Raw genomic sequence first — 16,836 nt, forward strand, 5'->3', positions numbered from 1 at the left:
CTGGCAGCCGGGGCTCCGGAGCTCCGCCCTCCACTGACCCCGGGCGGGAAGGCAGCTGCTGGCTTCTGCCGACTGCTCAGTGAGTGAAGGTCCCGGCAACAGGTCGGCGCCCCCTGCCCTTTCGTGCCCTGCCCAGCCGCGCCTCTCCATGCCTCACCCCTAGAGCGCAGCAGCCCGCGGTCTCTCCAGAGGAGCCCCAGCCAGCCGCCCCCCTTCCCCCCCCGGCCTCTGGGCATCTCCTCCTCCGGCAGGCAAGATGAATAGACGCAAAGCCACCTTCCTCCTCGTGCAGCTCGCCCTGCAGCTCTGCCCGACCTTTGGCACTCAGCCTGCCCCGCAAGGTAAGAGCAAGCCCGGAGAGGTTTCCCTCCCTCCCTCTCTTGCTGAAGCTGAGCTGGGGAGTCAGGGAGGCCGCTCGCCCCACCGGCATGCAGGGAACTTGTTGGGGAACACCTGGCCGGCATCGAAGGACGGTCCTCTAGGCGCGGGCTCTCCCCTATCCGTCAGTCAAGGGAAATGAAGAGACCTTTATACTTAAAGTTGACCAGCTCTAAAATAAACGCGGCAGAGACGGGGAGGTCTGGGGGTGCCTGAGAAGCGGCTTTAATCAAGCAGTGGGAGGAAGCTGGAACACTGGACTTGTTCCCTCTTTCTGCTTAAACACACACCTTTGAAATAAGGACTCTGCTGGAACCCATGGTAAAATAAACTTTTGCAGCATGTTTGGATAGATGGAAACAGATTTCATGGATTCTTATTAAAAATCGTAATCCTGGAAAAAGGTGTAGGAGCACAACAACACTTTTGCTTTATTTCTCTTCCTCCCCCCCCCCTTTCTTTTTAGAATTGGGGGCATAACCTATAAATGTGATACATTGCTTTTCTTTTTAAAAGAACAACTCCTTTGAAAGATGTTGTGTTACAATAGTACTGATGTAAATGGATTATAAATCCAGACAAACTGGTATATTACTATTTTATTCATTCAAATATTTGTATCCCACCTTTTCTTGTAGTACAAGGGAGAAGCATTTGTGACATCTGGACAGGAGTCTGTCTTAATAGTGTATCACCAGTTTATGAGACAAGTATTATTACTCCTGTATGGTCCTAGTAATTTTTATTCATTTTTGAAACTTAGTAGTTTATTTAAAATGGCTTGCATTATTATGTTGTTAGTATGACATATACTAAAACAGTTCCAAGATATTGGAGGAATTACAAATAAAACATCATTTTAGATAATATATGCTTTTGTATAGATTGCATTTTATAGGTTTAGTTTTCCTATGCAGAAATGATGCATACTAATATTTATTTCTAGTTTCAGTTTATAGAAATACACATGGCTCAGGGCAGTCAACAACAGAATGAAAAAATCATAAATAATAAAACAATTTAAATAATGCATAGATAAAAACATTCTTGGGTGGCATTAAAATTTCAAATTTTATCACTTCCCCACAAAAAGGTGGAAAGGGACAGGAAGAAAATAGAGGCAAGGAAGGAGAGTATGTCTGTCAAGTTGCAACTGACCTCGGGCAACCTCAGCAAGGGGCTCTTGAGGCAAGAGAGAAGCAGAGGTGGTTTGCTATTGCCTCCCTCTGCAGAGGCTTCCTTGGTGGTCTTCCTTCTGAGTTCGGACCCTGCTTAGCTTCTAAGATTTGATGAGATCAGGCTATCCCATGCCACCTTCCCACTAAGATTTGTTACTTGAAAAAAATGATGTTTAAAAAGAAAGTCAAGTTATTTCAGTGAAGATTTAGTTAGTCACTTAGGATTAATCATTTTTTCTCCAGTATTTTACCCAATTCTTTGTGCAGCACTGCAACTGAAAATAATTTTCTGTGTATTTCCAAAGTTGAATGATCACCTGATCCCCTTGTCTGATGAAGTGTGCTTAGAGAGTACACGAAAGCTTACGTTCTGAATAAAACTTTGTTAGTCTTAAAGGTGCATCTTGACTCCTGCTCATTTCAGAAGGTGGCAGAAATAACTGGAACATTCAGAATGAGAAGAACCTGTAGCCTTTGGGTACAAATCCCTGGGAAGTTTTCTTGGGAAAGCCCCATTGAAATGATAACATTATTTGTCCCAGTTCATCTGGAAAGTGCTTGTATATAACTACTTCCCAGTGGATTGCATCCTGTATCCTCAAAAAACTTGCTTGGAAGTTATTGTCCCCCAACTATAGCATCAGCGGGACTCTCTTCCAATTAACTTATTTACCATTTGGGCACCAGAGAGAGTTTCAAACATTACATTTCTTCATATACCTGGGACTGAACTGATCACATCAAAACCAGTGGTATTCACTAAGAAATATTCAGTCCACTCTGCACATAAATGTTACTAAATTGATTTATGATATTTGTTAGCTGCTTTTCTACTAAAACTATTTGAAAGCAGTGCACTGTATTAAAACATCCAGCATATTAAATCATACATTATAATCTATCCCACATTGAATAAGTGCCTAAAATTACTAGGACCACACAGGAGTAATTTTCAGTTCAATTTCTACGGGACTCAAGCTGCACTAACAAAAACACTTCCTTGGGAATAAGCTCTATTAAATAAATCTAATTCAAATGAAATCTAAACAGGTCTTCTAAAATTGGTCCTTCACCCGGAGTGGAAAAAAACCCCCTTCCTGTATGGGGAAGTTTTACTAGCCAACAGATGCTGGTAGAGAGGTCGCCAGGCTAATTTCCCTTGGAAGCTACCAGTTCCACAAGGTGGGCAACAAAATCTATTGAAGAAAATTGCTTCTTTTTTTTCAAACAAACTGTTTCATATGGAAAAGAAAATAGTTAAAAAATGCAAACACATGGTTGGATCCAACCAGCTTTTCTGTTGGTGCAAAAAGGAGGATGCTCCCAGACTGACTTCGCTGGGAATTGTGGGACCCCCATGGACAAAAAGTCACCTGAGACAGAGCTTCAATGAGGAGAGAAATTGGTTGCAGTTGCCTGTCTTTCCTCTTGTGCCAAATGAAAAGCTAGTAGGATCAAAACCATGCAGATATATTAGAGAATGGTCACAGTCCATCACATAGATTGAAATGCATGAAACTCTGCCAGGAGAGAAAATGGCTAGCACTAATGAGTGTTGTGCTCTGAACTTAATAGTAAATGGTGTTGTTAATCTCAGAGATACAAAACCAATTGAAAATAGAAAATGTGAATGAAAAGGATTACCAGGGCAATTAAATGGTTGGACTGGAGTGTGCCTTTAACCATTCCACAGTATGCACAAATAAACACATGCTGTACGCGTCATTGCATATTGATGCCAAGAAAAAGTAGCAGTCATAACACACATTATTGAGATATCTGGAGAGATCAGCTTAGTGCATAAATCTGATTTCTAAGGCTCAGAAATTAGAAGGGAAATAGAAGCCACTCAACATTTGTGTTGTTACAGCTGTCATTATTTTAAGCCTTACAGGTCTGGCTGGGGTCTTGGCTGAATGCCCAAAATAGCTGCTTCACTACCACTTCTAAGGATGGTATTTACCCAGATAGAGGAAGCAATGCTCACAGTTTTACTACAGCAGCCTTTGGAAGTGCCTTCCTCTTTTAATCTTCAACTGCAAGAATCCCATATTTTTAATTTCCTTTATTTTATTGGTGCTTGTCTGTCTATCTGTCACTTTTTATACAACTGTCACCTTAAGCAGAAGTTAGACCTTACTCAGTATCACTTCTCTTATATTTGATCATTATGCTTATGAATTTTGTCTCTGAAAAGGTGACATAGTCACTTATATCCGATACAACAAGCTCAACTCGTTGAATATAGGGCACTCAATAATCCATGTTATCATATGAGCATCTGCATGTTCTATTAGCATATGATTATTATATCTGCCCTCGAAAACTGCCAAGGGAAGAGCATTCATTCTTGCCAAAGTAAAAGCTCTTCTTAGGTTTGGGACTGTCAGCTGATAAAAATATTTCAGCAGTTGCATTGGGAGGGCAGTTCCCAACTGGAGATGCTTGTTTATTGTGTCACTAGTATTGATACAACCAAGTAGAAGAATTGTACTAGTAGTGATAGAATTTGTGTTTTCACTAGATTTCACAAGTGGAACAATCTATTATATATTTATTTGAATAATTAGTGGGACCACTTTTAATCAGCAAGGCTGCAAGTTAAAGATAGACACACTTATTTTTTGAGACACTGGTATGTTTCGATAATAATTTTCAAATGCACTAAGAACATGTTGATTTTATTTTTCTGTAATACCCAGGCAAGGTAATTTCCTATCCTTTTGGCTTCAGATTTTTCAGATTCAGAAAACATTTGATAATTCCTGGATTTATTCAGTTCACTGAGATGAACTGGTATGAATCTTTCCATGGCAGTGGAACAGGCAAATACCCTCCACCTTCAGCAACAAAAGAAGTGATACAGATGATCTATGAAAACCCAATTCACAGAAAGTGTTGTGCAAATTTAGCGGCTGTGTACAGAGCTACCTGTGAAGAGATTATAACATACAAGTTTAAGATGTGTGTAGTGAATGTTAGGGCATGTGCTGTCTTCTTCACCACCCAAAGTCTCTAACCAAGGGTTAAGGGCTTATATCCCAGAGTTATGCCATTCTAAGTCCATTGAATTCAGTGGGCTTACAAGGATGTTAGTCTGTTTAGGATGACAGTATTAATCACAGAGATTGTTTTAGCATTTTCTCCCCATTTCTGTTTGCTTTTTCTTGCATTTATTTCTTCTAAGATGATGTGATATCTTCTTTTCTGAACTCAAAATCTAGGATCCAGCTTTAGCTTCTAGGGGTTTCTTTATTTTGTTACCCTTTACCAGGGCTTTTTTAAATATAAAAGGTCCAGCAGGAACTCATTTGCATATTAGGCCACACCCCCTGACACCAAGCCAACTGAAAGTGCGTTCCTGTAAGTTCCTGTTCAGAAAAAGCCCTGCCCTTTACAAATATCTGGCCTTTGTTTGCTGTTCTTTCTTTATCATCGGTTATGTGGCATTTTTAATAAGCAGAGTTTTAGAACTATGTTGATTTAATAATCTTTCACTTCAACAATTCAGTGGATTTGTTCTTTGTGGTGAGCGATTGACTAAATCCAGAACGCCTCCACCCAGAGCCAAAACGTGTCCGCTGTGAACAATTTACCACCAACAGTAGAAGCTTATAGTCAGCTGTTTTTTCTGTCAACAGTGTAACTTATATCAAAGTACAGCATAGCTATGAAAATAGCACTATGTTAATTCCTGAAAAAATAGAGTTTAATTTGATTCTTGGCATGTATAAATTCATATGACTTGAAACTTTTTGAAAAAAATACCAGACACGTGAGTTCTAATTCGCTCATTTGACATACTTTTTTTCAGGATCAGCACTGAAATAATCCTGCAAAGTATCCATTAAATACATATGGAGTGATGCAGGCTAGTTAAATATTTTAAGGCCTTATTAATTTCAATAGGGCAGGTAAGAGCAGCCTCAGATTTTCCCCATTGAAACAATTTAATCTTAAAAGTACTTTAGGTTGGCTGGATCATTCCCAAGAAGTCTTCCAGTGTTAAAGTCTAGCATAAAATAAACTATATCCAAAATCTGGAATGTAAAACTCCTCTAATCCTTCTTCTGTCATTTTTCCAGAATATTGTATTGGTAACACTTCTAATAGTTTCAAGGAACGTTTCTTGGTAAAGATTAATTTTAAATGGCATTAGAGATTAGGAATTAATTTTTTATGTCCTTGGTTTCATAATTAATTTAATTAAATGTATTTTAATTCAAAAGCTCATGAAAGACTTTTTAAAAAGCAAAAGAATCCCAACAAAATAGAATAAAACACTACTACACTGAAGGTCCCTCAAGTTCTGAAAGCCAATCCATTCAAGAAAGGCCTCCAGTGCTTGTGGAAGTACGTAGGAACCTGCCGCTTAAAGTCCAGTGCAGCAATAGACAGCAGTTCTCCAGTGCCTCTGGGAGATGTATTAGATTCTGCTAGCACTTTAGAAACTAACAAGATTTTGGGGGTATAAGCTTTTTAGAGTGAAAGCTCCGTTGTTTAGCTTAAACTCTAGAAATGTCATTGCTACTGGACTTTAATCTAGTTTTAATTCTACTGCAGACCAACATAGCTACCCTCTGAAACTATCTTCTGGGAGATGTTTTCCCTAGGTCTATTACATGGGATCCTTTTCACTGTAGATGCTAAGACTTACCTTCTGAATGCAAAATACACAGCCTGCCATAAGTAAAGTATCAGACAGAAGCCATGCTGGTTTGCAGAAGAAGAGCTAGATTAAATATCTAGTAGCATTTTAGAAACCAACAAGATTTTGGGGGCTTCAAGGTCAAAACTCTTTGATATCTTGGTATCTGATGAAGGGAGCTTTACTCTTGAAATCTTATTACCCCCAAAAATCTTATTGGTTTCTAAGGTGCTACTGGACTTGAATCCATCTACCATAAGTGAAGAGACCAAGGAGCAATTCAGCCAAGCTGCAACTGTGTGACACTACAGCTACCTTAAGCTCCCTCAATCAGTTCTGTCCATTTAGACATTGGGAGGAAGACCCAGAACTGCTGGATTGCTGTTTATTTGGACAGCACACTCCAGATGGACAGTGCACACTAAACATAGAGCAACATCCCAACAACCTTCGGAGTCCTTACAACATAGCAGCCTTTCTCCCACCCATACAGTCACACACACATTACTTACTAATGATGGCTATTTTGCTGGTATACTATAATAGTCAACTTTTTCTCTCCCTTTTCTCTCTTTTCTTATAGTTTTTGATCTTCTTTCAATTCCTACCCAGAGGCTACTAAAAGCCTTCTTACAGCAAACACTCATGGATTCTACGCTGAATGAAGTGTATGTGCTCTCCATATTCAGACTACAGCCTAAAAGCACAGCCACTATATTTGGGCTGTACTCCACTGTAGAAAACAGGAAATATTTTGAGTTCACAGTGATGGGGCGGGTGAATAAAGGTAAGTCCTATGAAAATGGAAAAGGGACAATTTTGCATATTGCTGGGTGCGACAAATGTGAGTCATAGTCCAGTATGAATGTCTCTTGTATAGGGCCACAATGATTGTTCAGATCTTTGCAGATATTCATAGTAGGAGAATTGGTTTGGTGGTCAGTAGACCACTCATTTGACCATGGTCCAATATTCCTTGAAGACAAGAATGCCATTGTATATTTTGTTCATTTCATTATGGTTTAATTTCTATACAAGTGAAGCAGAGACAGCTGCTTGCCTTCTAGCCTGGTACCAATAAGAGGTTTACTTAGCATCATAGCAAACCTTCCCCTTCTCCTATTCAGATAACTTTATTATTTCAGCTCAGCCATAGCAATCAAGAAAACACAAAAATATGGAAATATAATATTAATCCCAAATTACAGTGTCAATACAAACTATCATAAATTGATCAATAAAACAATAATGCAAATTAACAAAACCCTATCAATAAGTCTAAATCCATAGAATCCATACAATCATATATAACAATATAATAAATCCTACCCAAAGAATCTTACTAAATAAATTTATTTATAAGTATAATTTACTTCAATCATCTTAACTATATCTTGATAACTGAAGCTACAAACTTTGCCATTTGTATTGTGATCCATCTATCTTTATCTGCCAGTAACACAACTAATTTATTTTGCACTGACCTCTCTGGCAAATCTTGTAAAATATTTCTAAGGGACTTCTGTCAAACAGTTACAGATCTTGAGTGTTGAAATGTTAACATGAGTCAGATCTTCAGTGGGTTTGTGGTCACAGGAGCATACTTGATCATCAAATGGGATCTTATTGTAGTGGCCCTTCACTACCGTCAGTTGTAAAATATTCATCCAAATCCTAGCAAATGTCTTTCTATGTTCTAAATTGGCAAATTGGACGAGCTATAGGAAAAATATACAGTTGTTTATATAAAGTGGCTGAACTCATGGTACTAAATAACCCATAATCTACTTGTGAATAATCTTTGTTTAATTAAACATCTAGCAACTACCTGATCAAAGCCCCTTAAATATTTTTCAGTTAATTCTAGTTCAGTCAGTAAAGAGTCTTTCTGTGATCACCATGATATCTCCTTCATTTCTTCATCCTACTACTATAACTGCAGCTACTGCTATACCTGATCTGAGCTTCCATCCATGAACACTTCTGCTGCAATGTACTGTAAGACTGTTTAGATCTCTTCTGAAATGATTAGAAGTTGTCAGGATCTTCTTGGAGTGTGGTACCCCCAGCTTATCACAGATAAACTACAGATGAAGTCTTATGAATGCTGAGTGCTGCTGAGAGCATGCCTAATGAGTCTACTCAGAAGTAAGTCCCATTTTATGCAATGGGGCTTGGTCTCAGGAAAGTGTTCTCATGATTGGAGTCATTATTTTATAAGGTCAGGAAACAATGTGATCATTAAGACAATTTTAATACTGTGTATCTACCCTTCACTATGCTCTTGCATACTTGTTGCATTTCATGTTTCAGAGAGCTATGCACAACATCCAGTGGTTCCCCTTTTGGAAGATGAGGAACTGGCATCTCTCTGCCAGCTAACTTGCCATCAGCAATGAGAAATAGTTCTCAAAGAATCAAATCAAAGTTTTTCTTTGTTTTCCTGCCTTGGGAAATCACTGTTTCAAATTACTGAGGAATTTGATGGACACACGCACATGCTGCGTTCAGCATATGAAAGATGGGAACTTCACTTAGTTGATCCAAAGTTTAGCTTTGACTGCACAAACAAACATTCCTATTGCAGAGCCCTTCATAAAAATCAGCCAGAGGACAGAAAGTGCATTTTGTCAGGTGGAATGTGCTCCTTTAGGACCATGGTGCTGTTCTGAACCTAACATTATAGGGCACATTCATGAAAGGATAGCGTGAAAAAAGGTGATTTCTTTGCAAGGCAAAACAATTGTGTTGAAATCTGATTTTGCATTGCCCTGACCTGGACAGTCCAGTCAAGCCTGATCTTGTCAGGTCTCAGAAGCTAAGCAGGGCTGACCCTGGCAAGTACTTGGATGGGAGACCTCCTTGGAATACCAGGATGAGGAGGCAGATGCAGGCTGTATCAAGTAGCTCCTCTGAATGCCCTCCATGCCCCAGTAGGGCTTGCCAGAAGTCACCATGACTTCCAGGCATGTGCACATGCACACACACACAATTGAAAAAGCCAATTTTGCAGTCTAGCAAATGTCTGTGTTAAAATATTTGGCTGCTTTGCTGCTACGATTACATCAAAAGCAGGCCTGCCGAACCTGAGCTTTCAAACAAATTTATGTCAGCTCACCAGGGACTCTGTAAACCTTCTGGTTTTGTTGCCTGTCTGGAACTGAGCACTGAAAAGATGACTCCAAGAGTACAGCAGTGTTTGCCAACTTCTTACTTTGTGCCAACCCTAGGATGCAGTTGGCATTGTAAAACTGCTTTCAGACTTCTAGGTGTTTTCTGTGGCTTTATACTCAGTCCTTTCAGTCTTAGGACTGAGGAGTGAATGAGCTTGTGAAAGAAACTTCCTATATACATATCTTTTACATGCCAGCATTTGCAGATTTGCTGCTGGAAGAAGAAAAAGAATGTATGTTTACATATGAATGTCTTTGTGCAGATATCAGAGAATTTGAAAGTAAGGTGGCTTGAATGTCAGAAGACATAAGAACTTATAGCCCTTTCCAGATGTTCTAAGCAGGTTCCTACAGCATGGTGTGAGAGGGTCATAGTGACAAGTTCTGCCTCTGACTTATGCACCTTTATTGGTACATAAGCACGGAATTTGTGTGCATACAGATATTCACACCGATGGCTTTCTCCATATGATCATGAACCTTCCTTTTGTTTACTTTAATCAAGAGAAAACCTAGATGCAAACATACTAGCCCATTCTAGATGTTCTAAGCATGTACAGGAAATCTCCAATGCAATATCATGCAGAAGTGATGTCATCACGTTGGGGACACAGCCCCATGGAAGGTGCCCTCAGTGCTGGCTTGCAAGAAACATTTAAAGAGAACCTTCCCTTTAAAAGGTTTTTGCACAACTAAACTCCAAGTGGTGAATTTGCCACTTGGAGTACACATGTACATGGCCCCCACTTGCAAAAATCATTGAAAGGGTCCCTTTAAATGCTTTTTGTGAATGGGGGCCGCTCACACTTGAACAGCCCCCACTCCTCAATTCCCCACTCCTGAACTCCAAGCAGCAAATTCACCACTTGGAATTCAGGTGTGTGAGGCCCTCACTCCTCAAAAGGTATTTTAAGGGATCTTTTAAATGCTTCTTGAGAGCAGGGGCCACATGAGCCTGGTCTCCAAATGGCAAATTCCCTGCTTGGAGTTCAGGCATGCAACTGGAAGCTCCCCCTCTCCCTTCCCTCCTGCAAGATTTAAAGGGCCCTGCAGCTGATCGGTGGGCCACGTGCTCCTGCCAGTCAGTTGGAGGACCCTTTCAATCTCACAGGAGGGGAGGGAGAGGGGTGGCTGTAGGTGGTCACTGTTGGGGGCAGGGCTTCCCCTGCCCACCAGGAGCCCACAAAACCGGAGGATCCCCCTCTCCTACCTGGGGACTTGGCATCCTTAGGCAAATGGGATCTCAAGGAAGGCTCTGTTTTGTCTGTGTTCATAGAATATGACCCTAGGCATAGGGCTTTCTGCAGTTGTTCTCAATGGAAAGGGCTACTGTGTTAATGAGAAACAAGCAAACACTTCATGAAAAGATAAATGCTGATCCACATATCTGCCTGTGTATTCAGGTAACCCATTAACAAGAAATATAACTCCATTTAAAGGTAAACAAAGTTTGAGTCCAATGGCACTTTTAAGACCAAAAAGAATTTTTTATTTCCTCATGCTTCTGGAGAGAGAAAATTAACAAGACCAGAAATTGCTTCTTATTAATTTTTCACACTCTAGTGTCTTATGTTATGCAGGCCTTTATCTCTTGCTCCACAGAAATAACTGTTTGCACATAATCTTGCATATCGCATCAGAATCCATCATTTGAATGAGACCTGAAAATGTCTCATATGCCTTCTGATTTAAATGAATTTGTTGTTTTATTAATTGACAGGACTGTCAAGTCTGGGTTGCGAAATTCCTGGAGATTTGGGGATAGGTCCTAGGGAGAAGCGAGTTTGGGGAGGGGAGGGGGCTCACTGGTTTTTAATGTAATAGTCATTGATTGCATGCACTGATACATTAAAGTAGTTTGTTCCCTTTTCATTCTCCTCAAAAATAAGAATCAATTTTTTTTTAAATGAGGAAATTAAAATCTTCTTTAGCCAGGGCAAAATAACCTGAAAACCATCTGTTCTTTTGTTCTGAATTCCCTCTTCTAGGTCCCTGTCCATTCAAACGTATTAAAATGGCTCCCTTGAAACTTCCATTGTCTGGTCTTTTCTCTGATCTTCCCTATCACCTGGATATATACTCAGAGATAGAATTGCTCACCTTTAAAACTGGTTGATTTAAAAAACAAACAAACCTGTGTGAGCTCACTTAACAAATGCTCTTTGAAGCCTATTCAAATATCAGATGGGATTTTGGGATCCTAAATTGAAATCTTTTTTATTGCCTCACAGAAGCAGAACAGCAGGAGCTTTGGTTCTCAGTGAAAACAACAACTCTTCACTGTCAGTTGGCACAATTAATTCAACCTTTTCCTGCAGCAGAAGGTTGCAGAAGCACAGATGTTTTAAATATAACTGTATCTTTGGTCCTAGCAAGCATTTCCCTCAGCTCTCTCCAAAAAAAGTATTCCACCCCCTCAGATGAACCTTGATCTCGTCTCCAACCCAGCTACCCTCAGGCAATCCTGTCTCATGGCCGCTGGCCAACTGGGGGCTCTTCTGCTCTTTCCTGCTTTTCTTTCTGATTCTCTGCTGCATTCGGGCATGTTCCAAATGCTTAGTCTTGTTTCTTGTTCTTATTTTAGTCTCTAAAACGGCTTTCACGTAGTCAAAATACGCAAGCTTCTAAGATTGACTGAAAGTCTTACCTTCTTTTGTATTCTGCCAGGGTCAGTCTTACATCAAGTACAGGGCATCTGATTTTGAGTCGCTACATATGAGTTCAGCGATGAAAGCAGGTCCAGGTTGAAGAAAATAGGCAGTACAAAAACTTACTGAGGTCTGGTTCAAACATGGTAGAATGTTGAGTTGGTAGAATGGACTGCTGCACCACTATGTAAGCACATACCATAAGAAGAGTCCTGCTGGATCAAATCAGGGGTCCGTCCTGTTTCAACACAGCAGCCAAGCGCTAGCTAAGGCCCTCCTTGATGTTGCCTCCTAGCCAGGGCTTTTTTTCCAGAAAAAAAACAGCAGGAACTCATTTGCATATTAGGCCACACTCCCAGCATCACCATTGTTTCACACAGGACTTTTTTGCAGAAAAGGCCCAGCAGGAACTCATTTGCATATTAGGCCACACCCCTGACACCAAGCCAGCCAGAACGACATTCCTGCTCAAACCCGACCCCCTGGCTCCTAGTGCTGTTTTGTAAAGCCTCATTACCCTAAATATGGAGATCCCCTGTAGTCACTATGACTCATAGCCACTGATGGACCTCTCCTCCTTGAATCTGTCTAATCATTAAACGTTAAACTTCAGGGAATGATCAGCAGATGTGTTATTGTATTTTTAAGCATGAGGATAGGATTTTCTCTTCAAGGACTGCTGCCTGCCCCTTTACAAAGTAGCAGGTATTCCCAGTTTACAGATGAAATTTAGAACTAGGGATTTGACCATGGCTACCCAGTGAGCACGTGGCTTGAATCAGGACAAATCTTGGCTTCATGAATTCAAGTCAAGTCATGTAGCTATTAAGTCACACTGCTGTTGCTTCTTCTTCTTCTGTTAGCTTATTTGTCTTTATCTGCATTTGCAAGAGTATTCCACATGGTGGAACCTAGATCAGCAGCTGAACTGTCACAATAGACACGGTTAAACTAAGAGCAGCCAAGTTAGCAATGGTGTGCCATAACCTTCCTTAACCTTCCTGCTTTGTCAGCAGATATTTTCCACTGCATACCAGTTGTGTTGTCCTCTCACTTTACAATAATTTTGTGTTGTGCTAGTCTCCCTGCGATATTTGAGGAGCGATGGGAAACTGAATGCCGTGGTCTTCAGCAATGTGCCGTTAGCCGACGGAAAGCGCCATGCTGTGCTCCTCAGGCTAAGCGACCTGCAGCGTGGCTCCAGCAAAGCTGAATTGTACGTGGACTGCAGGCAGATGGACTCTGTTCAAGATCTACCTAAAGCCTTTTCAGGGCTGGCACAGAGCTCAGAGGCAGTGGAGTTACGGACACTGCAGAAAAAAGCCCAGGTGAGCTTCTGTGGAGGACCAGCAGACACTCCATTCCTCTCATGGCAAAGTGCTTTCCTGAACAGTTGGCAGCCAGCCCTGTCTGGGAGACATGTGCTGGAGCATTCAGGATCATGATGGGAGGATGAGGATCTGGCAGTTGATGTCAGACAAGCTCTGCAGCATGATTTGCAAGTAGCAAGATGTGTCTCTGTATGCACTTATATCTTTTTCTTTTCAAAAATTCTCCCCCCCCCCCCAAAAAAAAGTGCAGTTAATAGAAGCTGAGAAGTATTAAGAAATACTAAGCATGCATTTTCCTCTTGGTTTTATTTCATGCTGTTCTAGCAGCTGGCCAGAGGATGCAATTTTGACTGGGTCAGCTAAGTTATTTATCCTAAGAGAAAATATCTAACACTTCCCTGCCCCCCCCCACCGGAAAGACATCAGGAGTGCTTTGAGACATTGTAGGGTTTGTTGACCACACTAGGTCAATTGTTGTTTGTGAGAACTTTTGATTTAAAATATAAAATATGTCTCTAGATCTTATGTTGATAGAGATGTGTTTGTTAAACATCAAGAGGTCACATTTGAAAAACTGAGAAACCAGAATGCAAACACAATGAAAAAAATCAACATGTTGTTATTTCATTTCTTATTATTTATAAGCCCATCTCATACATTTGAGAAATTACCTTTTGCTTTCTTTAGACAAAACAACAAAGATGAACAAGTCTAGGGGGATCCTATGAAATGTCCCCCTCTCCCTGCACATGGTCACTTAATCAGATATTTTCATGTTCATTTGACAGCTTTGGTTTGTACCCTCCCAGCAAACTAGGATTTCAAACTGGAGACATCACATTTTAACCTGCTTTCCACTGTGTTCCTTAAATCTGCCTCTGAAACTGAGAGTGTATTTTGTTGTTGTAGGACTTTTTGGAGGAGCTGAAGCTCGTGGTGAGAGGGTCATTGTCCCAGGTAGCAAGCTTGCAAGACTGTTTTCTTCCACAGATTGAGCCATCAATCCAAGATCCAGGTAACTTTCACAAAGGTAATTGAATTTTCACAAAAATAGTTTCCTGATTACCTAATTCAAGGGGAAAAGAGCCCAGTTCACTGGCGAACACTCTCCCTCTGCTGTTAACCTCTATTCACTTATACTACTCCTAGTGGGCTAAATAGCAAGAACCTTCTGTTCTTAGGTTCCTTTTCTCATCAGTGACTCTTATTTGAGAAAGGAAGCTGACAAGCATGCATAAGAACAGGTCAGGGAAAAGAGGGAGAAAAACAACTAAACTTGCACGCAACCTAGGGTTATCAGATCCCTCCTGGCAGCTGGCTTGGGAGGGGCACTTAGCAGCAGTGAGGGAGTCCTAGGCCTGTAATGCACCATCGTCATTTCTGGCACACACTAGAAGTGACATCATTGCATCACCAGTGACATGGGGATGTTCTGGTATTTGGGCAGAAACTTTGTAGTTGACTCCTTTTCCACTGTAGAGTTTTTGCTCAAATACTGGAGTGTCCTGTATCACCAGTAACATGATGGCGCCACCATCAGTGGTGTTGTTGCTTTGCCAGCCTAGACCTTTCCTGCTGTAGGTAAGTACCCCTCACAAGCCAGCTGATTGATGGTGGAGGGCAGGGGATTCCCTGCCCCATGTGGGGGGCCTGGCAGCCCTAATGCAACCAAACTGTAAAAAAAACAGGATTAAACATGATTTTCCTGTGAGGCAAGCCTAGTTTTACCATTTTTACAATGCATTTGACCGATGTATTCCTTTATCTCAGCTGCTTGTCTTGCAACTCCTCCCATCTTGAAAAGAAAGTTTTAAAATGCAGTATGAATGTTTATTTGCTGAAACGATTTTTAAAGGAAAACCTGTTTTTATAAAGCTGCAAAAATATGGGCAGGGGCACAATGGGGAAATGGGTGTGTGATGTTGTAAGCACCAGCCAGTCACTGCTGGGCACCACTGTCTTCTGGTACATGTTAATTAGATCCCCTTGCCCCACTGGGTAATGGCTGCTGGTGTCACGACTCACTGTTCAGCTTCGTCAGTCTCTTCTGTATCTTAGCCGGATCCAGCCAATGGGTCATCTGAAGACAACTTGGAAGCAAGTAACAAATACCTTGACCCTTTGACTTGGGAAATGTCTGGGTTGTTGATAGCTGCAGACACCCTCTACAATTTACAGCCAGAACCACTAATTAGCACAAGCTCTTCCCCAGAATTACAAGGAACCCAACTCTGAGGAGGAGGACACTGTTAGAGTACTGGAGGGAGAAGAGAGAAAAGCAGAAGCAGAGGAAAACCTGGCTGTAAGTGATTACAGCTGGAGAAGTTGATGACACCTTTCAAGAACAAGCAATACCTGGTCAGGGAGGGGCTGTTGCAGTCCCATCAGTATCAAGCACTTGCAGTCAGTTCCTCACTGGCAACAACGTTCTTACCAGCTCCCTGCTGTGACTCCAGGAATCAGCCTTGCTTCTTCTTCTCCCCCCCCCCCCCCGGGGCTGCGCGGACTGCACTGGTTGCCAGTTACATACCGGATTCGTTACAAAGTGCTGGTTATTACCTTTAAAGCCCTATATGGCCAAGGACCTGCCTACCTGAGGGACCGTTTTTCCCCATATGAACCCCAAAGAGCACTGAGGTCAGCAGGGAAGAACCAATTGACCATCCCCGGGCCGAAGGAGGCGAAACTGCAGAGTACTCGTATACGGGCCTTTTCTATCGTAGCTCCACACCTATGGAACCAGCTCCCGGAAGAAGTGCGGGCCCTGCGGAATCTTGAACAATTCCGCAGGGCCTGCAAGACCATCCTTTTTGGGATGACCTTTACCGATTAAATGACAGAGGGACTTGCCTAAGTGATTTTCGCCACCATGCTTATTGGAAATAGCACCAGAATGTTAATTTTAAAGATTTTAAATTAGATTGTTTTAAAACTTGATACTGTTTTTAAATACTTATTGTATAATTTATTGTATTTGATGTTGTTAGCCGCCCTGAGCCTGCTTCGGCAGGGAGGGCGGGATATAAATAAAATGTTGATTGGTTGATTGATTGATTTAAAAACAAACTTTATTTAATGTTTACAGTTACAACAATGACATGTCTGTACAGTTCACATAGACAAGATCAATCTAATGTTGAAAACAAAGTACAAGGTCTGAAAGTCAGTTGTGTAGAATATACAAAATAGCTCCAAATCAAAAATAAATCAGTTTTCTGTAAAATGAATTCTGAGGTACAATATCATGTTCCATTAAATATGATATTAAAGGAAACCAAACAGAAACAACACATCCTTCATACTGCTCTAAATTCAATTTGAATGAGTTGCAAGCTACCTTATTGATTACAAACAGTTCCCATAATGTCTGAAACAACATATTCTAATGATGGCAGAGAGGAGTTTATCCAGTTAGCTGCTACTGTAAGTCTAGCAGCTGCAATAAGAATGTTGATTAAATCGGAAGTGCATTTCCTAAGC

The 16,836-nt window shown here is 41.0% G+C and overlaps 1 protein-coding gene across 1 annotated transcript in view; it reads left to right on the forward strand.

Annotated features, from left to right (window-relative positions):
- Positions 1-241: 241 nt before the first annotated feature.
- THBS4 (thrombospondin 4) overlaps positions 242-16,836 on the forward strand; it is a 47,294-nt gene continuing 30,699 nt past the window's right edge. The window contains exons 1-4 of the mRNA XM_060235870.1: positions 242-341; positions 6,788-6,991; positions 13,106-13,353; positions 14,266-14,371. Coding sequence (XP_060091853.1) covers positions 257-341; positions 6,788-6,991; positions 13,106-13,353; positions 14,266-14,371 — 643 coding nt within the window. The 5' untranslated portion in view covers positions 242-256. The remainder of the gene's footprint in view (positions 342-6,787; positions 6,992-13,105; positions 13,354-14,265; positions 14,372-16,836) is intronic.

This window comes from Heteronotia binoei, chromosome 4 (genome assembly GCF_032191835.1).
Source record: "Heteronotia binoei isolate CCM8104 ecotype False Entrance Well chromosome 4, APGP_CSIRO_Hbin_v1, whole genome shotgun sequence".
NCBI lineage: Eukaryota > Metazoa > Chordata > Lepidosauria > Squamata > Gekkonidae > Heteronotia > Heteronotia binoei.